Consider the following 23109-nt stretch of genomic DNA (forward strand, 5'->3'; position numbering starts at 1 on the left):
TCTGGTCAGAAGACCCTGTTGCAGTGCTGTGGAAGAATATCTGAATCAAACTTTTTGGTTTTTCGATGTTTGGGTTTTGGCAAAAAACTTTCCACCGAAATCAGACACAGCCCATTCTATGATGCAATCTGCTTCTCTGGTGGAGCATCCTTGTTTGGTGAAGGCAGTTTTAAAACACCAGAGAAGTAGATTTCATCATGTAACAGGCCATCCAGATACCCAGGAGAACCTGCTTCAATACAGGGGGAAAAAAATCCCACTAGTCACACTCTGCTAGTTGTCACTTGTCACCCCACACTAGACCCCATATGGGGTATCAAACAGTTACAACTCATATTTGATGGGGACCACTTCTTGATAGAAATCTTTCTGAAACCCCGTCTTCTGGCTTTCAAACAACCCCCCCATCCCTAACCTCATGAAGCTTATCAGAAACAAGCTCCCCATAGACCAGGACTCACCAATTCAAAGTGGTACCAGATTCTGCCAGAACAGATGCAAAACTTGTAGACATCTTTCCACTGCTACAATGATCAATACCCTTTCAAGATCCATGGGTCTTGATACCCTTTCAAGATACATGCCTATTACAGCATGTACCTCATCAAATGCCCAAACAACAACAACTATGTGGGTGAAATGAGACAATCACTATGCTTTCGAATGAACTCATACAGAAAAATGATAAAAGACAAAAACACCTGTGACAAAGCTCTGTGGTTCCCACGTTTCCTGGCAGATTTCGCTAGCCTCAGAGGCTCACTGTGACCCTCCACGTAACCCTTCTCTCTCTAGAGACAAGGGTCACAGTCTACTGAGCCATGTTCATCATAAGCCAGTGAGGGAGGTGAGGAGAAGTTATCCTTCCTTGCACAGTCTCTGTTGTCTCCCAGTCTCAGTGATTAATCAGACGGGAAAGGGGGAGGGGAGCCCAGGCCCACCCTCTACTCCAGGCTCCAGCCCAGGGACCTTAATAGTATCAGCTATTGTAGCTGACCTTCTAGAAACATGACATGTATAATTCCCTGGGCTACTTCCCCCACAGCAGCCCTCACTTCCTCAAGCTCCACTTCACCCTTACCTCAGGGCCTCCTTCCTTGTGCCTGATATGGTGTGTACTACTCAGTCTCTCCAACAGCACAGCTTCCTCCCACAGCTCCTGACATACCCACCCACCTGACTAACTGGGAGGCTTTTAACTAGTTTCAGCCAGCCCCTGATTGGCTTCAGGTGTCCAAATCAACCTAGCATTCTCCCTGCCTTCTGGAAAGTTCTTAATTGGCACCAGGTGTCTTAATTGACCTGGAGCAGCTGCCATTTCATTTATCCTGGTACCAGGGATATGTTTAGCCTGGAGCTAATATATCTATCTCCCACTACTTTTCTATAGCCATCTGGCCTTGCCCCGTCACACACCATACCTTTCATGGGCAAATACTTTTCATGAAGCAATCACTTGATATCTGACCTCTCAGTCCTCATCCTTAAAAGAAATTTGCACAGCACCTTCAAAAGAGCCTGGGAACTTAAATTCATAACTCTGCTGGACACCAAAAACCATAGACTTAACAGAGACACTGGTTTTGGGGCCACTTACAGCAACTTGTAACATACGCTGCTTCCTACTAACCCACCATTCTCCTACTTGACTCCAGAGGTGTTAATTGCGCTTTTCATTTTAAGTGGTCTCTTAGAACATGTGAACCATTTACGCTTAACAATCTGTCCCACTTATGTTTATCTTCGACACTGTAGTTTCCTTCTCTAGACCTGAAGAAGAGTTCTGTGAAGCTTGAAAACTTGTCCTTTCCATCAACAGAAGTTGGTCCAATAAAAGATATTGTCTCGTCCGCTTTGTCTGTCATATCCTGGGACCAACATGACTACAACACTTCAAACAAATACATTAACTGACATTTTCCGTTTAACTTCATGCCTTTAAAAATTAGAGATTCATAGATTCCAAGGCCAGAAGGGACCATTGTGATCATCTAGTCTGAACTCCTGCATTACACAGGCCAGAGAACTTCACCAAAGTAATTCCTAGAGCAACACGTCTTTTAGAAAAAACATCCAATCTTGATTTAAAAATGGTCAGTGACAGAGAATCCACAACACTTGGTAAATTGTTCCAATGCTTGCTTACTTTCACTGTTAAAAATGTATACCTTATATTGAAATCAAGATGATAAAATTAGTAGATATCAAAGTGCAATCTGTGGGGCAGAGTTCAAGTTGTGATGTGAGGAAACATGCATTTCTTTGTAGTTCTGAAGAAAAATGTGTGTATTTTATTATGTGGCCAGTGTAACTCTTATGATGTACTTAACATATCTTGCTTTAAGTGCTTGGGTTTTCTAAATGATGTGTTAGGTAACTTAGTTGTTGTCACTGAGCAACCTTAGCTGGCTTTTTAAACAGTTTTTAGTTTTTATACCAGTGGTGGGCAACCTGCAGCCTATGGGCCGCATGTGCCCATTAGGGTAATCTGATTGCGGGCCGCAAGACATTTTGCTGACATTGACCGTCCTCAGACACAGCCCTCTGCAGCTCCCAGTGGCCGCAGTTCACTGTTCCCAACCAATGGGAGCTATGGGAAGCGGCAGACTGCACATCGCTGTGGCCCACCGCTTCCCGCAGCTCCCATTGGCTGGGAACGGCGAACTGAGGCCACTGGGAGCTGCAGCGGGCCGTGCCTGCGGACAGTCAATGGTCAGCAAAATATCTTGCAGCCCACAATCAGATTACCGTGATGGGCTGCAGGTTGACCACCACTGTTTTATACTCGGCCTATTGTTGGCTCCATATTTATTGCCTTCCCTTCTGTGCCCTGTTTTACCCCATTTAAACAAAAATGATTAAAGGTCTAGAAAACATGATGTATGAGGAAAGATTGAAAAAATTGGGTTTGTTTAGTCCGGAGAAGAGAAAACTGGGGAAGGCAGGAGGGAACATGTCAAGAGTTTTCAAGTACATTAAAGGTTGTTACAAGGAGGAGTGTGAAAAATTGTTGTACTTAACCTCTGAGGGTAGGACAAGAACCAATAGCTTAAATTGCAGCAAGGGAGGTTTAGGTTGGACATCAGGAAAAACTTCCTAACTGTCAGAGTGGTTAAACACTGGAACAAATTGCTTAGGGAGGTTATAGAATCTCAGTCATTAGAGGTTTTTAAGAACAGCTTAGACAAACACCTGTCAGGAATGGTCTAGTTATTGCTTAGCCCTGCCTTGAGTGGAGGAGACTGGACTAGAGGACTAGTGAGGTCCGTTCCGGTCCTACACTTCTATGATTCTGTGATTTTCCTGTAGAAAAACCCTTCAATTTGTTTTGGCCATTGTGGATTTTAAACGTTTCTTTTTATCGGAATGTTTGGATTGTCTATAGTTATATGTTTAATGTTGTACAGCCCCCCCTCCCCTTGAACTTCACCGAAGAAGGGACGCTCTCCAAATTCTCATATGTGAAAGTCTCTAGTATATTAACTTATTGTATCACATCAGCAGCTCACAAAGATTTTGAATGTGTTACTGAGCTACTTGGTGAAAAGGTCATAAGAGATGACAAAGGAGTTGACAGTCACTGTCTCTGGTATGACCTTGCAACAGAGCACAGCATGAACTTGGAGATCTTCTAAGCTATGTGCCTTGCTTGTGTATTACCAGATACATGGGAAGTTCCTTTTGAGGAGATCTCAGAGCTGCAGTGGTTGGGCAGTGGAGCGCAAGGCGCTGTCTTCTTAGGCAAATTCCGAGCGGAGGAGGTGGCAATCAAGAAAGTGAGAGAACAGAATGAAACCGACATCAAGCACTTGCGGAAGCTGAAGCATCCTAACATCATCGCCTTCAAGTAGGTCATGACTTCTGTTATCTAGATAATTACTGGAAAAGTAATAACCTGTTTTTTTCCACGAGAAGGCATTGTTAGCCATCATGTCCTGGCCAACTGGTGAGCTCCGAGTACACGACTTGCCTTCTGGTTTATCCAATCTTCCATAGTTAAAACTGGAAACGTATTCTGCCCCTCCTCTCACGCACAGGTATGTAGTGTTGTGGGCACTGTTATGGTATGCAACATTCCAACCCAGAGGGGTCATATAGACACTCATACACACAAAAACACAGTCCTGTGAACTTTGCACATCTACAGGTAAAGGAAAGACCAAGGAAACTATTGCCAGAGAGATTTCCCCCTGCACAAAGCCCATGGGAAACTTTTCCTGTCCTGTCCATCGGGGAGAGCCTCACTACTGGGGAGAAGGAGAACAATGCTTAGAGCTGTAGTCAGGCAGAGTGAACAGAGCTGATCAGAAGAGCAACTCCTCTCCCCCTTGAGTGAGAATGAGTTGCTCCTTAGACTGTGCTCTGCGGGCTCCGGCTATGCTTAGTGAAGCTGTTTAAAGATGATGGTGAGACCCAAGAACATTCAGACAGGAGAACAGGAACAGCTTCAGGTTTATGGTGGGCAGCCTGTATAAAATGCTCCCTTTCCAACTGGCAGCAATCCGTGGCTGATCACTGAGTAACTGGCTGGGGTGGTGCCTAATCCATGTCACTGGGGCATGCAGGTCTAGCCTTATCTAGATGACTGGCACAAGAGCACAGTCTTGCAATTGGTGTAGTTCACACCCTGTGGAAGGTGTATTCTCTCGTCATAACTGTCTGAGAGTGAACAAAGAAAGATCTACTGTAGTCCTTATTCAGGTTTTAAAATTCCCAGGGACTACCAAGTCCTCTTGGCCTGTAGCTTGCCTGCATCAGGACAGGTTCAGGGTGTCATCCTAGGAGCAGATCCAGGCAGGACAAATTTTCAAGGCTCTGTGAAATGTGATTTGAGAGGGCTACATGATGGTGTGCTCCTCAGGTTGAGGACTCTCTGAGATGGTCTATACACCAGAGAATGTCTTAAAGGACATGGCCTTTTTTCCAACCTGCTCATTAGTTAAATCCCGACTCTTCAAGGTACTTAAGCACAAACCTAACCCTGTGTTATGTGAGTATCCCATGAAAGTCTGAACACCCAGGGCAACTTGCGTTCTATGTTGCACAGGTGTGTTTAAATCAGAAGAGCTTTGAGGGTGCTGCTTCTTCTTTCTCACAGCAAGTGAGGAGGATTTCCTCATCAGTGTCTATTGAGTGCTAGGTCAGGGCATGGCTGATGGACTGACAGGGTGTGTGCTGTACTGGTGTGGGCCCATCCACCTGTACGTATTGTAGTCAGTAGCATACGTGGGGATTGGAAATGCTGCTTTTTAGGGGACAGAATGAGTTATTCTGCCCACTGCATTCAGCCTGGGCTGGCAGGATGGCATATGGACCCTTCCTAAAGCCAGCATCTTATTGCTTCCCTCCAACAATGTTCTTGCTGCAAGGGCAGAATTTTGCCATTAACCCAATCTGAATTCATGTTATTGCAAAACATAAAAAGGCAAGAGCTCCCGCAGAGCTATCAGTCTCTACAGCCCTCATCCTCTTAAAGGACTGAACTGAATTGTACTTGAACTTGCAAGAGATCTTCTCGGAGCAGACATAACACTAGAGTGTGCATAAAGCAAAATCAGATCTTACAGCTCTGTGGTGTAAGTAGGTAATTTATTACTGGAGTTACTTACTGGGCATGGTTGATATGCTCAGTGCTGTACAAAACATGGACACAGTCCATGCCCTAAGGAGACAAACCATATAGTACAGACAAATAATCTAAGTCGATTTTACTCCTAACCCCATTTGTTATCCAAGTGATGCCTGCAGATGCTTCCCAACCTAATTTAACTTTTGCTGCAAGAGGATTTTTGAATAGTACTAAAATATATGGTGGGCAGAAATGATTTCCTTACTGTAAGGAGTGTTAACAAGAATTTAGCTCCAAATGGAGTGGAGATGAACCCTTATTCTGTTAACCTGGCTGAATACTAATACAAGGTCCAGGTTAGAGCTACTTTAATGTGGAATTTCTGCTAATTCAGTGGGAGCTCTTCACGTGACGCAGCTGTAAAACTGAGCCCAGAGTGGCTTAGTAGAAGGCAAGCCAATCAAACGAATTATGTGACAAGTTAGAAGGTGACTGCAGTGGTTCAATGAACACAAGCCGTGTTTCTCCAAAGCATGTCTGACAAGATATGGAATAAATATAAACCCTGCTATTTTGACCTAACTTTGACGTAGGAACACCACACAAACAAATACAAACAAACCCGAAGTAAAAAATAAAGTCTAAGTCCTGCTGACTGGAGATGGATCTGTTTTCTGTAATCTTAGTGGGAAGGGAGGAGGAGAAAATGTAGAAGAAATAGTAATAGAAATATTACTTTTAATCTAATAGTGTCACATTATTAGCTGGTTAATCAAAATGCTGGGGGACTAATGGGGTCTCACAGAATGGAAGTTTTCCGATGGAAGGTTAGCTCTCTTCAGGCATTTTGGCATTGAACTACACTAAAGTTTGTATTTGCTATGTGTCTGGTGTTCCAGAGCTCTTCCTGATTGAGCATTTACTAAGGCATGGTTTTTGTTTTCCTGTGAAGCATCGAAAGCCCCTGTCATTGCTTGACCTGGGGGCTCTGTAGTCTGATCTGGACCTGTATGGCAATGTCTGTGTTCCTGTGCCTGTATCCCTGGAGAATGAAGGTCAATACTAGAAAGTAAAAGCCAAAGACATAAACCTACAGAGCAGCTTCTGCTTCTATAGACAAACTTAATTTCTCCACATATGAGTCAGGTGCACAGTTGACACATTCCAGATAAAGAACAACCGTCTAATTTTCAAAAATGCTGAGCCCCTACAGCTCCCTGCCAGGAAAGTCAATGAGCTCTGGGCATTCAGATCACAATGGTATATTTTTGAGTTCAGAGAATCACTTTGATACTGAGTGTTGGGTTTGATTTGCAGTAATGTGTATGGTGTTTGTGTGTTCTCTGACAGGGGCGTTTGCACTCAAGCCCCATGTTACTGTATTATCATGGAGTACTGCGCACATGGACAGCTCTATGAAGTGCTACGAGCGGGTCGGAAAGTCACGCCTCGGCTGCTTGTGGACTGGTCCACAGGGATTGCAAGTGGAATGAATTACTTACACCTTCATAAAATCATCCACCGAGACCTCAAGTCACCAAAGTAAGTCCTTGGGTGCTTAAAACTCTGAAAAAGTAGATTTTTGAGTGAATTCCTCCAGCAAATGGATATCGAGCTAGATATGGGGCCCTTAAACTTTCTCATGGTCTGGCCCATAACTTGAGAGAGATTTGTCTTGTGTCTCCTCTGACCTGTTTGTAACTGCATGGACCATCTCTGCTCCCATTTATACTAGCATAACATCTCTGTTATGCACCAGTTGCTTATGTGGGAAAGTAATAGTAGGGAAACGTGTCTGCTAATGAGATGTCTGTTTTGCCCTTTTGAAAAAGTGAATCACTCTGTCTCCTTCTTCTCTATTTTGTCTGTCTTTCTTGTCTGTTTTGTTCTGGTCTCATCCCCTGCTCTCCTGAATGTGTATCTTCCTCTTCTCCTGCACCTGTTCCCCTGCTGATACTGCCCAGCTGTCTTATCTCGTTCACCCTGGACATTGCTTCAGCCTCACCCTTCCTTCACTGTTTACAGCACGCGGTGTGACTGTGGTTCTGTTATTGTATCTGTATTTGGCTGTAAATGTTTTAAATGGTATGTTACATTGTTTGGGCAGTGAGGTTATTATTGTTACATCACTTATTATTTATATTATTGCTAGTTTGAATAGCAAGATAAATTTTCCAACAAATAGTTCTACATTTTTCTGTAATTGTTACCTCTAATTATACTGTATACAGTATATACCTGTATATGGCTAATTACATCTTCCATCTTAGTAGTCATTTTGTGTTAAAACATGTATTTAAAAGAAGTTTGAAAGTCCCCCAAATATAGTCAACCTTGATGTTCCCCGTTATGACTCTGTTACAGTCGGTTTACACCAGGATGGACTTTGGCCTCTATAATTTAGAATCAGAGTTTGGAAAAAAATCAAAAGAATTTTGTGGTAATTCATCTGTGAAGCTGCAGTATTATTAACCCTGTACTCTGACCCTGTCAAACAGCCTCACCAATGCTTCATACTGATTTGAAACAGAGCCATTTGCTAACAATAGCTACTGCACTAAGATCTTGAGTGACTGTGGTTAAAATTGAGGCTTTAGATAGGACGTGTTTGAGCTAGATTCCAAGAGGGAGGAGCTTTGTTTCCAGAACAGTGTAGTTTATGGGGCTGTGGATTTGAGCAATGATAGAAACCAGGAGCCCTTGATCAGTAGGGCTGGAGACAAACAAGCAAAAATGTTATTGTAGATTGCTCTACTGATTTTATTTCAGCAGTACCTTATTAATGATGCAAAGCAAGGAAGAGGTCATTATGACTCCCTCCCATGTTGGCGGAACAACTGGATCTGGTGGAGTTACATAAGAAAAAATTGTTCTGAACAGAGGGAGAGAATTTACCGAAACTAGCAAATTAATTCCATTTACTGATCAAATTGTTTTAAAGCTTTAGTTCCTGGCTGCTAGGTCCAGATAAACCACTAATTCTTACATCCTCACTTTGCCCATTGATAAAATAGTTATAGTTTATACCTGACAGTGTTAGTGGGTGACAAAAAACTTTAAGATCCACTTCTGAAAGTTGCTAGGGAAGTGCAAAGCGTTTTCTCATTGCTGATACCTTGTGTTTTTCCCTCTCTCTCCAGTGTATTAGTCACTCATACAGATGCAGTAAAAATTTCAGATTTTGGTACTTCTAAAGAACTCAGTGATAAAAGTACAAAAATGTCCTTTGCGGGCACTGTGGCTTGGATGGCCCCAGAGGTGATACGGAATGAGCCCGTCTCTGAAAAAGTGGATATCTGGTGAGCAGTACTGTCATGTTAATTACACATCTTCACCTTCCTTTCAGCCAGTCAGATCTTCCCATTATATAGCATTTCCAGCACTCTATACTCACCAGAAGGTCTGTCTCATTGCTCTCTACTGGACTTTCCATTCTCAGAGATGCTGCTAAGTATTATATGTAGGGCCCTACCAAATTCATGGTCCATTTTGGTCAATTTCATGGTCATAGGATTTTAAAAATAATAAATTTCATGATTTCAGATATTTAAATCTGAAATTTCATTGTAACTGTAGGGGTCCTGACCCAAAAAGGGTGGGGAGGGGCACAAGGTTATTGTAGGGGGGGGGTCACAGTATTGACACCCTTAGTTCTCTGTTGCTGGCAGCGGCGCTGCCTTCAGAGCTGGGCGGCCAGAGAGTAGTGGCTGCTAGCCAGGAGCTCAGGTTTGAAGGCAGTGCCATGGCCAGCAGTAGTGCAGAAAAAAGGATGGCATGAGATGGTATTGCCGCCCTTACTTCTGCACTGCCTTCAGAGTCGGTTGCCTGGCCAGCAGCTGCTGCTCTTCAGCCACCCGGCTTTGAAGGCAGCGCAGAAGTAAGGGTGGCAATACCACAACCCCCACCAGTAATCTTGCAACCTTTTGGATCTGGACCCCCAGTTTGAAAAACGCTGGTCTCCCTTATGAAGTCTGTACATTATAGGGTAAAGGTACACAAAAGACCAGATTTCATGGGGGAGGTCAGATTTCATGGTCCGTGACACATATTTCCTGGCCGTGAATTTGATAGGGTCCTAATTATATGCTCCACAATGAGGAGTGGGGCTATGAAAGCAATAAAAATTCAGTGTATTTAGATGTTTGATGATGATGAGAGATGAAGGTCCTCAGCACCTCACAAAAGTGGGCCCCAAAAACCTGCCGCTTTAAGAATTAAAACAGTGAACAAACACAGAATCATGTTCTTCTGTTCCATGCGATGTTGTTATAGCCAGGTTGGTCCCAGGACACGAGAAAGACAAGGTGGGTGAGATAATATATTTTATTGGACCAGCTTCTGTTGGTGAAAGAGAGAAGTTTTTGAGCTTACACAGAGCTTTTCTTCAGGTCTGGGAAATGTAGTCAGCGTGCAAGGATATATAGAGAAAGAGAGAGAAAGATGCTGTTCCTTCTGGGATATAGTAAATTTGGACTTTGAAACTCACTAAATAGTCTTTACCACATCTCTGCATCTCAGGCTAATTTTAGCTTCTGGAACAGTTATTCAGTGAGTGCTTTTCTTTGGCTTTTGATCACCTCTCTTTTGCCTTTGTACTAACCATTTTGGCATCAGTTTACTATTTTATGATGCCCTCTATGTGGTTGGTGATGGCAGTCATTCCTTGCTACCTTTTGTGAATTATGACTTCTCTCTGGAGCCTTGGATTCATTACAGGAGAAAGGCAGATTTAGTTTTCTTACCTGTAATTTTCATTTCTTGTAGTTTGGGTTGCCTGCTCTCGACAGACCCTCCTTATACTATTCTAGCCATGATTGGTTTTAACACAATTCTCATTCATTTTTCTTCAAGTTAGGACAAGAGGGAATCTCCAATGGAGTCTGAAATGTCCAAATAGTGGCACCTACACAGTGGCTGTGTTTGTTTCCTCACTTCCACATTGTAATCATTGCTGTTGTTTTGTGTTTCATTAGCTTTGGAAGCATTTTTCTGTAGAGGGCATGGATAGTGCAGTAAACATGCCAGCAGGGGGAGTGTTTGTTTTTTTTTGTTTTTGTTTTTTTTTTAAAGCAATTGAAGTCTGTTAGCTGGTTTATCATGAATACACACAAATTCTCACTTTGTCCCAAAGCAAAGGAGCTATGATCAGCAATGATTACAGCTTGGAAAAAATAACTTCGCATTTTAGTTTACTGGAATTGGCAAGACCATGACCTTCCATTGTAGATTTTACCCATATTCCATTGTATTTTGCTCATAACTTCATATCTTTTTGAGATTAAAAACCCAAAAAGGAGGAGGATTTGATTTAGCTTTTCAGTATAAAGTGAAAGTTAAAACCGATGCAACTGTGGATAAAAGGCTAGGGTCTAGAACAGTGGCACAGACTGCACAAAGTGTAACATAACCCTGGATAACACCCTTATCTAGTTAAATATATGAACATTACCATTCTTGAATCCATTTTCAAAATCCAAAATCAAATGTAACCTGCTGCCCATTTTGATAACTGAACAGAAAGTCTCTTAGTCTGTTACAGAATTTTTTCACAACCCGTGTAACTCACTGTGGAGGTTTGTCCTTATGTTTCTGCAACAGGTCATTTGGGGTAGTTTTGTGGGAGCTGCTTACAGGAGAGATTCCATACAAGGATGTAGACTCCTCAGCTATCATCTGGGGAGTGGGCAGTAACAGCCTGCACCTTCCTGTCCCTTCCACCTGTCCAGATGGGTTCAAAATCCTCATGAAGCAAACATGGTAAGAGCCACATCCCTTGCACAGACTTGGGGCTTGATCCTGCAGTCCTGGCTCTGCCAAACTGCCAGTGGGGTCAGTGGAAATGGCGCCTGAGTAAGGACTGGAGGGTGGGGTCCAGAGCAAAGTTCTCTTTTTAAAAAAACCATTGCCGCTGAGAGAGAGACTATGTGCTGGTGGCATACTATGCTGGGTGTGACATTCCATGTCCCGCTGCCATGAAGCAAAATGACTTGTCACCAGCAAGACATTGGAGTTCCTACAGACAGCATGCAGTTACTTATGCCATTGATGTTGATGTTGAAAGACACCAGGGTGGTCAGAGAAGGGAACTCAGTGATGGAGAAATTAGACACGGCAGGGCTTGGGGACAACCAGGGCAAGTGAGAGAGACGCGGGAGAGCTGCAGATCGAGGTGAGGACGATGAGGCAGGTGGCCAAAGGCTCATCCTGACCATGGCTGAATATGGGAGAACCAGGAGTCACTCAGAGAGGACTGTGGATCTGGAGCTAGGTGGGTGGTACGTAACAACTGCTCGGAGGGTGGGAAGAGAGGAGAGCTGAGTGGAGTGCTGTTCAGAAGAGGAGGAGGAAGAGGGAAGAATTGGAAGCAACAGGAGCAGGGACCCAGTTCCCAGCCTTGGCATGGGTCTAGGTGGCGAAAGAAGGGGAGGCTGTGATCTGCAGCAGAGGCAGTGTCAGCCAGAGGGATCCGGTCTCTGTTTCCGCAGGGAGCTGGAGAGGTGCCACCCTCTCTGTGCTGTAGCTAATTCTCTATGTCAATTTGAGGATGCTGCTGCCTCTTGGCTCCCTGATCCATATTATTCCCAGACTCAGGACACCTTCTCAAGCCCCTCCCTGCAAATTCTGCTGTCTGAGGGTGAAAATATCCAAATTAGCAAGAATGTTTAAGAGCTCAGAAGCCCCATCAATCTTGTTTGACTCTGTCCCATCTGTGTTAGCAGTCATGTCTGCCTTCCTTCTGGGCCTTTATATAGGGAATCATCATTGAGTAGATGTGTTTCCAGTGGGGTCGCACAAGGCTCAGTTCTTGGACCTACACTGTTTAACATTTTTATTAATGACCCAGAAGAAAAACAAAATAATCACTGATAAAGTTTCCAGACACAAAAATTGGGGGAGTGATAAATGATACGCAGATACAGAGTGATCTAGATCACTTGGTAAACTGGGCACAAGCGAACAATGTGCGTGTTGAGATGGCTAAATATAAATGTATATATCTAGGAACAAAGAATGTAGGCCATGCTTGCAGGATGTGGGACTCTATCCTGGAAAGCTGTGACTCTGAAAAAGGTTTGGGTCATGGAATAATCAGGTGAATAGGAGCTCCCAGTGCAATGCTGTGGCACAAAGGGCTAATGCGATCCTGGGATGCAGAAACGGGAATCTCAAGTAGGAGTTGAGAGGTTATAATACCTCTGTATTTGTCACTGCTGCTGGAATCCTGCATCCAGTTCTTGTGCCCACAATTCAAGAAGGATGCTGGTAAATTGGAGAGGGTTCAGAGAAGATCCATGAGAATGATTAAAGGATTAGAAAACCTGTCTTATGGTGATAGATTCAAGGAGCTCAATCTATTTAGCTTAACAAAAACAGGTTAAGAGTGACTTGATCAGGGTGTATAAGGACCTAAATGGGAAACAAATATTTGATAATGGGCTCTTCAATCTAGCAGACAAAGGTATAAAATGATCCAATAGCTGGAAGTTGAAGCTAGCCAAATTCAGACTGGAAATAAACTGTACATTTTTAACAGTGAGAATAATTAACCATTGGAACAATTTATCAAGGATTGTCGTGGATTCTCTATCACCAGCAATTTTAAAATCAAGATTGGATGTTTTTCTAAAAGAAATGCTTTAGGAATTATTTTGGGGAAGGTCTATGTCCTGTGTTATACAGGAGGTCAGACTAGATGATCACAATGGTCCCTGGAATCTGTGAATCCATTAATACAATCCTGGAAAATTATTTTTAATCTGTTGGCTCTATAGCTCTTGGACCAGTACAGTCTGAGTTCGTTAGTTAAGAATTGCATACCTCCTCATATGCACAGAAACCTCTCTATATGAGATGCAGACAAATCCACCTATTTTTCAACCTGCGTCTCATACCTGCAAGTTTAACATCAAATTTTCCCAAGGAAATATGTTTCTATTGGGGGCCTAGATGCTTCTGTCAAAACGGCTGGTCATGAGCTAGTTATAGAGGAAATCCAGCTGTGTGCTGGTCTGGGGACTTTACCCATGTGGTTGTGGGTAATGTTCTCCATACATTCCTCTTGCCAGGTTACAGAGCTCAAGGTCTTGTTCTTAGGAAGGGCATTAATGCTGAGTCTTCATACTTCAGGCTCACTAATGGCAGGGAATCCCTAAGGGGAATGGAATATTAAAGAATACCTTGATTCTCCTACATTAGCCAAGATGGGCCACCATTCGTTCTGGCTAATATACTAGGAGAATGAGGAAGAAACAATGCTGTGATGCTGACTATTCTTCACTGACCTGTAATTCTTAGGAGGGTGCTCTAAATATGTCAGTCACAGATTCAGAAACTCAAGGGACACCAGGCTGAAATCTAGTCAGTTTCACCAAATGAGTTAGAGTAGATTCAGTATGTACCTGTCTTGAGGCCTCTGCTGACTTTTGTGATTTCACAGTTACAGTTTCCTGTTTTACAAATGTTCTCTCTGCCCTGGTGTTGTAGAAGGGAAAACTGACCACAGCGCAACAGTGAAAGGGCTTACACACAGCAAGCTGCCAAGTGCACCAAGGAAATACACTGGGTGGGAAAGAGAATTCTTGTGTTCTGCTCTTTTCCAGCTACAGCAATCAGAGGTTGATTGTACCAGTAGTGGGTAAAACACTTTGTCTGATTTTAACTCTATAGCATGTCCCCTTAACTTGACTTTGTTGTTCTGTTCAGGCAGAGCAAGCCCCGGAACCGTCCCTCTTTCCGACAGACGCTGATGCACCTAGACATTGCATCTGCTGACGTTCTTGCCACCCCTCAGGAGACTTATTTCAAATCCCAGGTAAATACAGACTGGTCATAGCTGCTAGGAGGGCTACGGGGTCTCACAACTATTGCTGACTCATGCTGGAAGCCAGACCAAGTGGGACTCCAGCCCAGGATGTAATGGATTGGTTTGTGTCTGAGCGGGAAAGAGAGGACTAGGGCAAGGACAGGAGGGTCTTGCAAGGGAAAATGCAATAATAAGCCAACCTCAGAAAAATCTTAGGCTGAGGCTTATGCTTTACTATTTATGTTAACAATAAAGGCTTGTGCTAGGAAGGGATTATGCTTTGGACACAAACCGTGTGTGTATGCACCTGCTGTGTTCAGAAAACAGGGTGGGGACGTTTGTACCAGAAGTGGTGTTTCCAGACACCCTTTACCCAAAAGACAGAAGTGGAAGAAGAAATGGATAGCACAACAACAGCTGCAGCAGCTACAAGTTCAGCCTGCAGCCCAATAGGCCCTGATGCAATTTATAAACGGCCAGCAAGCCTGGTCTGCAGTCCGGCATTTATAGCAGTTTACAGCATTTGCAGACCAGACAGACCCAACAGTATCAGCAAGCTCAGGCTGCAGCCAAGCCACAACTGTCTTAGAGAAGCTTCTTTGGAGACACATGTACCTGTGTGCACCATCCAGGCCTCCAATAAATTCCAGCCCTCTTCTGTGCAAGCCCAGTCGAAGATAACCTAGAGGGTCAGCTGGTCACTTCCGAGCAGTAGCTACCCCAGCGTAGTGGGAGGAGCCCTGGGAACTGTTTGGCCCCTTTCTCTTTTTGAGAGAGGAGACACAAGCAATGTACTAAGCCCAGGACAGGGATGGCTCGGCAAAGAGGCAGGTACAGATGAAAAGGAAGTGAGGGCTGCTAGTCTAGACTTGTCTGGAGCCTGGAAACTTGTCTCAGCAGGAGGTAGAGTTGAGCCCTGCATCCACACACATTTTCCCGTTCCTTCACATGCTGGGGGGTCTCACTGGCTCCAGGCTAAGCCCCAGACAGCAGGAGACAAATGGACCTGCTGCCGATGGAGCAGTACTTGGAGTCTGGCTGCAGGGTGCAAACAGAGGGCCGCCTGGAGGCTGAGCTGCCAGAGGAACCACCACAGCTATGGTGGAGCAGGGAAGGGCAGCGAGCTGGACAGATGAAAGAGCCATCCCAGAACAGTGAAGGGACCTAGGACTGCAAGGGAGTAATCAAAAGGGACAAAGACAGCTGTGCAGGATCCCCAGGGTCCCAGCTCCCTGGCCCTATCAGCTGCTCCCAGGGTGAAAGATGGGGATGATCCCCTCTGTCCTGTATGGTGAGTGAGCACATGAGGTGTGATTCTACACATTAGGGCCACAAGGGCTAGGGACTTCTTTAGAGGGTTAATACTGTGCCAGTAGACACACTACCAGGCCTCATAGGCTTGGAAAGTGACCAAACACTCATTAAGATAAACTCTGCTGCCCATTGTAGTTCTATGTCCATGGGGTTCCTGGGACTCTTGGCAGCAGCTTGAGACTTGGGCCCTGGGTGGGCTGCACAGCACGAAGTGAATGCAGGCATGCCCTGGCTTTGATTTGTGGGGTACTGGTGTGACAGGATGGGAGGGCTTAGTGAGAAACAGGACTATTCTGCTGATCTTATGCAGCTTCTGCTGGAAGCAGACCAGGTAGGGTTCATTACACAACCCGCTTGACTGTATGTGAGGGAGCAGGGGCAGAATACAGGAGTGCTGTGGGAACCACTTTCAGTCCCTGATATCATAGTTCCTGAGAGAACTGCATGACTTCTTCATGACCTCCTTGAGGGCAGGCACCATGCGTAGGTCTCTAGCTATCGTCTTTCTTGGGGTGAGGTTCTGTGACTTTCTCCCAGTAGAGCAGGGAGTTAGGCTGCAATTCACTATGATCATTTTAGTAACCCTGGTTTAAGTTCAGCACCTGACATCCTGTTCTTTCGGGAGCAATAACGGGGTTAACCAGTGACCAGCCAGCCTTCGTAGGCTTCATAAGTATTATTTATTCAGAACAAAGGCATTACAGAGAAAACATATTTTAAGATTACTAAACAGCTCATATGTAAGTCTTAGCTTACCAGGCAGTCACCCGGTGTTGATGGCCCTAGTGCCTGCAATAGCCACTTAGAGCTGGGATCTCACAGTACGCACTCACTGAGCGACAGTGAATGTTGCGGTTTTAATCGCACAATTCAGATCTAACTCAGGGGCCATGTGAAATGACTTTGAGAAGCCTAATGCCAGGTGGACATTTACTTCCATATGATGTGCTTTGTAGTCTCTGTGGGGGAGCTGGAATCTGGAGGGCACTTCCATACTTGCAGGGTAGGTTACGTTTAAGAGCCCCGATAGATTGAGCAGGGATAACAGGGAATTTTGCAGGTCAGGACTGAGTGTGTTGCAGAGCTGTGTGTGTAAACTTGCATGATGCCTGCTTGCACTATACCTGAGTCTAGGCGGTACTACTAGTCATTGGTGAGGGCAGCCCAAATGCTGGAATAGCAACAGGGAGCTGCAGGCCAGGACTGGGATGGATGGGCTGTAGGGTGGCTCCGTACTGCAGGGCTGTGACAGATCAGGACAGAGGCTCTTTGGTGGACAGGTGATGACACGCATAAATGGTAGCCTGAATATGGGAATGATCCAGTAATAGAAGAATGAACTCCTCTGCTGCAGAGTTGCCTTTGCCATGAATCATGAGGCTGTGTAACCATGAATATAAAATGCCATCCCATAGGCTGAATGGAGAGAAGAAGTAAAGAAGCACTTTGAGAAAATTAAGAGTGAAGGAACTTGCATACACCGACTAGATGAAGAGCTGATTCGTCGCCGAAGAGAAGAGCTCAGGTCTGTTGAGGATCTCACCCCTCTCCTCTGCTACTCCACCCCCTTGGGGCTACTGACCACAGTGAGATGTAATGACCCCGCTGCCTCTCTGAGTTAATCAGATCCCTTTGTTTTTGAACATTAACCTCTAACTTGTCTCCTGATTTGCACATGCACACTCCCTTCTGAAGGCTTCTGCAGAAAATGCACTTCAAGAGCAACCCCACGAGGAAAACAGATGTGTTTTTAACCACATTAGCTAAAGTGGTAGTTTTCACATGTGTTGGCCTGTTAAGGTAAACCCTAGTGATGACTAGGCCATAGAACGTTGCTGGTTTACCCCTCCCCCATTCTCAAATAAGAAGTGTTTGTTCTGCCCTTCTTGGGTCAGGATCCCCGGGTTGTCCAGTTGAGCCTTGGTTTTCCTTTCTTGTTAACAGGCACGCATTAGATATCCGTGAACATTATGAGAGGAAGCTAGAGCGAGCCAATAACTTGTACATGGAGCTTAGCGCCATCATGCTGCAGCTGGAGGTCCGCGAGAAGGAGCTCATTAAGTATGTATATCTGGGAAGAGGGGAGCATACATACGCACACGCTCATATACAGGAGATGGTTCTGAACTGGGAATAAATAGGTCTCCTTTCTAAACTATGCTGCATGCCTTCAGATTGAGCCTCTAGCAGCAGGCTTCCAGACCTGGATAGAGGACCAGGTGGCTGAGTCTCTGCTCGATCTCTCTAAGTCATTGTCCAGATTGAAGGGTATTCTTTTTAAGGATGGTGAATGACAGACTCCTTATTGTAAACATCCTCCTCTTTATCCTGCAGCTGATGACTGAGAGAGAAGAGAGCTTTCATACTTTGCTACCAGCTGTGTTAAATGGCCCCTGCCATCAGCCCCTCTGTAAAGAGAGGAGACAGCGTTCCCTAAACTATGTACCAGGGCCACAGATAAGACACCTGCTCCCTGCAAAGAGAGTAGAAAATAACTAGGCTCTTTCTAAGTGCAAAACATACCACATACCTTGTCAGTCCATGAAACAAGCACACAGTGTGCATCACCACTTAGGTCACAGCTGCTTTTCCATCCAGCTAGAGGTGGATTACAATTTTGTGGAGTCCTGGGCCAGAGCAATTTCCCACCCCCCTCACCCTAGCGCTCCTTCCGAGAAGCAGGGTCAGGGTGCAGGAGCTTGCCCCGCTTCGTCAGCCTGCCCTGGTTTCCTGCCGAGGAGTGGGGTCGGGGCATGGGGGGTTGCCCTGCTTCCTCCACCTGGCGCTCCTGCTGGAGAGTAGGATTGGGGTGCGGAGGCTTGTCCTGCTCCGCCCGTCCAGTGCTCCTACTGGGGAGTGGGGTTGGGGTGCTGGGGCTTGCCCTGCTCTGCCACCAGAGGGGCGAGCAGAGCAGGGCAAGCCCCCACGTCTCAGCCCAATTGGCCAGGGCCCCTGGGCACGGGCTCCGTTGGGCCAGTGGTTAATCCGCCACTGCATCCAACAGTCAGAGAGGAGACTAGGGATTTATTCTTTGTTCCGTATTCCAGACGGGAACAAGCGGTGGAAAAGAAATATCCTGGGACTTACAAGCGTCATCCAGTCAGACCGATAATCCACCCCATTGCGGTAGAGAAGCTGATGAAAAGGAAAGGGGTCGCTCATAAGCCAGGGAGCCAGACCAAACGGTAAGAAACCTCTGCACAAAACAAAATCCTAGCTAGGGAAGCAAGTCCTACACAAGAGTGACAAGTGTGGTTTGTCTTGCAAATGTGACTGGATGAAACTGGCTGCTTCTTGCACAACAGATCTGCTTCCTCTGCGTGTTCTGTAATATGCCTGCTTTCTTCAGTGCCAAGCAGGGTTCCGTCCTTTGAGTCCTGCTAGCAAAGCAGAACCAGCGCAGCTAGGATTGAGTACACTGGACTCTAGTCTGACTGCAACACCATCAACACAGTTGTTAATTAAGTTCATGTTGTAGGGACAAATTCTGCCCTCAGTTACACGTGGGCAACCCTGGTGAAACGTTGGGTCCACAGAATATTTTTATTGGTGGTGGTACAGGAGCCAGAAAGAACCCAGCATGACACTCAGAACCCCATGGAATTTGCAAGGCTGGCAGGGAGAAACAAATATCTCCTAGTCTGAGCAAATGTAGTGCCTGCTCATCGGTGGCCCTGATGCTAATGCAGTAGGGAATGTGGAGAGTGGCCAGAAACAGGATCCAAGTCATCTGGAAGGATGGCCTTGTTGCTGAGGCACCTAGCTCAGCCCCACAGTCCCTGTGTAACCTGAGGCAAGTTTCATGCAGACAGATTTTCAGCCGTTTTCCCTAGGTTGTTGGGATTCTACTCACTGATTAACAGTCAATGAATGATGTTTATTCCTGTGTAGCTGAAATGAACTGGCCACTGTTATTGTTTGTCTTGTGCCACCTGGAGACCTCATTGTGCTGGGCCCTGCTCAGACATATAAAAGATACAGTCCCTGCCCCGAGGCTTACAAGCTAAATAGAAAAGACAAAGTGTGTGGGAAGGGGATAAAACATACAAGCAGATGTGTTAGTGTCATGATTTATTGGTGGGAAGTTAGTGGGTTTTTAATTTAGGAGGGGATTAACTAAATGGAAAGACAAAGGGCTGTGGAGGGGACAAAGAGGGATGGGGAGGAGAGAAAGGTAGGAGGGGAATGTCACCGTTTCTGGGTAACTGCTCCTGTGCTCCCTCAAGGGCACCTGCTTAAGGTTTCCAGCTCCTAGCTGTCACCTCTCTTGGGTGTAGACCTGAGTCTCTCTTCCTCCTGACTGAGCATTTTACGGCAGCACAGCTCCTGGCCTTACACAGTGATATCACCAGCAAGCCAATCTGCCTGAAGTCCAGTGCCTGTGCATTGCTTTCTCTCCAAGAGCCAGTGTATTGCCAGCAATTACAAATTACCGCACAACTCTTCCTAAGCAAGCACATTTATTCTTAAGGGAAAGGTATTACAGAGAAAACATTAAAACAATAAACGTTCCAGTAGCTAAACATACCAGGAATCCCCCAACAATCATAGGAGGCACTAGTAGGCCAAAATATTTCCAATCCTTCTACAAGGATTGGGGACCTTGGACATAAGGTCCTGCTGGATCAGAAAGAGGGTCTTGAGTCAGTTTAAACACAGGTTTTTTTTAATGCCCAAAGCCCTTTTTTGGTCTGTAGAACTCTGGAAAACACAGCTTGGACCAGTATATGGAAGCCTCCCAATGGGTGGTACCTCTCTGCAGATGTTTACAGTCGTGAGTGATTCCCCTTAATCACCCCACGCTGTTTCAAGTTCCTGGAGGTGCTGTGGTAACGCTCCTGCATCAGTAGAACACAATCATACGAACCATATGTTCTGCCAAAGATACAGCCCATGGTTGCAATATCGGTCACAGGGACCAGGGAGGGTCATAGGAGAGAAGCAGATGTGAAGAACCATGAGTGGGGATAGAGGGAAGGGAGTTGGACCCAACAGCCAATCAACAGAAGGGAAAGAATGTCCATAGACCGTAGTAAGCAGGGTCTGGTGCAGCTGCTTGTGCTTACTCCTGCTGGCTGAGTCACTGGTCCCAGACTGATGCCATGGGTTAGTTCTACCTTCAAAGTTAAATCCTGTTTTCACCTGTCTCCCAGGCCAGACCTGCTGAAGTCAGAGGGCATATCCAGTGCAGAGGTGGCACCCAGTGGCTCACCAGTCTCAGGAAGTCCCAAAATGTCAACACTCAGTAACAAAGGCCGATACCGTTGCAAACCACGTCACCGACGAGGGAACAGCAAAGGCAGCTATAATGAATTTGCAGGGATCTTGAAAAACCAACCAGCACAGGACAACTCACCCCAACCACCTCATCATCATCATCCTCATTCTCATCATTCCAGCCTACAGCAGCACCAGCAGCATAGCCACCCCCATTACCATGGCCATCACCCCAGGCTAAACATCCAGGGGCAAGACATCGCGAACTGTGCGAACAACCTGAGGTACTTTGGCCCTGCAGCAGCCCTGCGGAGCCCCCTCAGTAACCATGCCCAAAGGCGCGTGTCCGGCTCCAGCCCCGATCTCATCTCTACTGCTATGGAAGCAGATTGTCGGAGGAATTTGGAGAATGAGGAACATAAGGTTGATCATTGGCAGTGTTGTAAAGCAGACCCACACAACCCCTGCTCTCAGTGCAGGCAGGCAAACAGTGGTCAGAAACAGATGCCATCCATTGAACCAGGGATGAACCACCCTGAATCGACAACGTGTGGTCCCGTGTATGAAAAGGCCCAGCTTCCTGAAAAGATGGAGGAGGAAGACTTCAACAGCTGCAAGTCAGTGTCATTGCTAGGCACCCCTCAACACCAGGCTACCCCAGTGTTACCTTGCAAACCCAGACCTATTCAAAAGGTAAAGACAGGAAAGTAATCTTTAAAATAACAATCGTCTAATGTTTAAAATTGTCCGGAAAAAAATTGTACAATGTGGTATAGTATTGTTTGAGAGATAGTATCTATGTAAAAAAACTTTGTATAGCAATCCATACACAAAGGGGCAGAGTTAAAGTTGTGCGTGCAACTTTAATTTTAATTTGTGTGCTTTGTTTTGCAACCTTGACATCCTTTTAAAAGTAGTTTTTATTGGGAAGGTTATAGGTGGAGGTAGTAGCACTACATATGGTTAAGGTGGCCTAACACTTCCCATTATAAGACTTTTTTAAGTTACCTATAACTTTGCCAAACATTAACTGTTTGGACTGAAACTTACCAGGCCAAGTGTCTGTCTCTGACTAAAGGTTTTTTTGTTTGTTTTTTTAAACTAAAAAAAATGGTCCAGCCATTTCTCAGAACAGAGTCAGGGAAAATTATATTGTTTTGCCCATGTTAGAAAAAATTCTTACAACCATTTCTTTGAGAAGTTTTAGTTCCTCTATGCTTTGGAGCAAGAGCTCCAAATTTGCCACAGGTGTTGCCCTAGTGTTAGCAAAATGCCTTTTGGAATTCCTGTGAGATTGTCTAAATTTACCCAAGTTATAAGATTCCAAAAGTTGCAATTTGTTCATGCTCAGCAGAGGCTTTGGCAGCTAAATACCCCAAAGATTCTGTCTGCACTGAGCATGCTCCAACCAGGAACTGAAGGACTTTCCCTGCAATTGCTCTTCTTTGCAGCCTGGGAGTGCTTTGGTGCCAGGAACAGGACCTGAGAGAAGGGATATAGTCTTTTGTGCTCTCAATACTTCCCCTGTTGGCACTCAACAAGGAGATGTGGGAACCAGCCTGACTGGAATGCAGAGAACAGAGGAGCTGGCCAGAGGAGAGCCTGGGACTGGGGACTGGAACAAAGGGGGTTGAAATGGGACTGGGTTGTGAAGGTGAGGTGAGATGGGGTGAAGACTGGAACTGGGACAAGCACAGGTTGGTGGGGCCAGGCACAGAATATGTCAGACTTTGGGGGAATAGGACCTGAAGGGTCTCAACACTGAAGTGCATTCCTTTCATAACCTGGAATAGAATGGAGGATTCCCGAGTCACAACATTTCCTGTACTGGCAACAAATAGCTATGAAACCCACTGACAAAATGTATGCCTCATTTCCCTCTTGTGGCTGGGCCACACAGAGGATGACAATCTACTACTGCTATCAGTTACTCTGTTAGCTAAAGTGGAAGAGGTTATTGCAGTGGATCTAAAGCTGCCAACCTTACTGATGGCCCATGTGGTTGGCGGTATGGTTCCACACGATGGATTTTTTTTTCCAGTTTGCTTTTTAAAAAAGCCCTAGAAAATTACACACACAAAACTACATTAAAATAACATTATTAAGGTTGCAAAGTCAAGCATTCCAGTTTGGAAATGCCAAAATTCAGATTGCCTGTGCAACCTTAAATCAACCCTCCTGTGTGTATGCGTTATGAGACAGTCTT

The 23109-nt window shown here is 45.3% G+C and overlaps 1 protein-coding gene across 10 annotated transcripts in view; it reads left to right on the plus strand.

The window, feature by feature from the left end:
- Window positions 1–23109, plus strand: part of MAP3K13 (mitogen-activated protein kinase kinase kinase 13) — a 133272-nt gene that overhangs the window by 97280 nt on the left and 12883 nt on the right. For all 10 annotated transcript variants that reach the window (XM_074964102.1, XM_074964101.1, XM_074964099.1 and 7 more), the window contains 9 exons: window positions 3664–3847; window positions 6920–7111; window positions 8710–8868; window positions 11168–11326; window positions 14273–14381; window positions 17102–17211; window positions 17631–17747; window positions 18734–18871; window positions 20840–21596. In XM_074964102.1, coding sequence (XP_074820203.1) covers window positions 3664–3847; window positions 6920–7111; window positions 8710–8868; window positions 11168–11326; window positions 14273–14381; window positions 17102–17211; window positions 17631–17747; window positions 18734–18871; window positions 20840–21596 — 1925 coding nt within the window. The remainder of the gene's footprint in view (window positions 1–3663; window positions 3848–6919; window positions 7112–8709; window positions 8869–11167; window positions 11327–14272; window positions 14382–17101; window positions 17212–17630; window positions 17748–18733; window positions 18872–20839; window positions 21597–23109) is intronic.

This window comes from Natator depressus, chromosome 9 (genome assembly GCF_965152275.1).
Source record: "Natator depressus isolate rNatDep1 chromosome 9, rNatDep2.hap1, whole genome shotgun sequence".
In the NCBI taxonomy this organism is placed as follows: Eukaryota; Metazoa; Chordata; order Testudines; family Cheloniidae; genus Natator; species Natator depressus.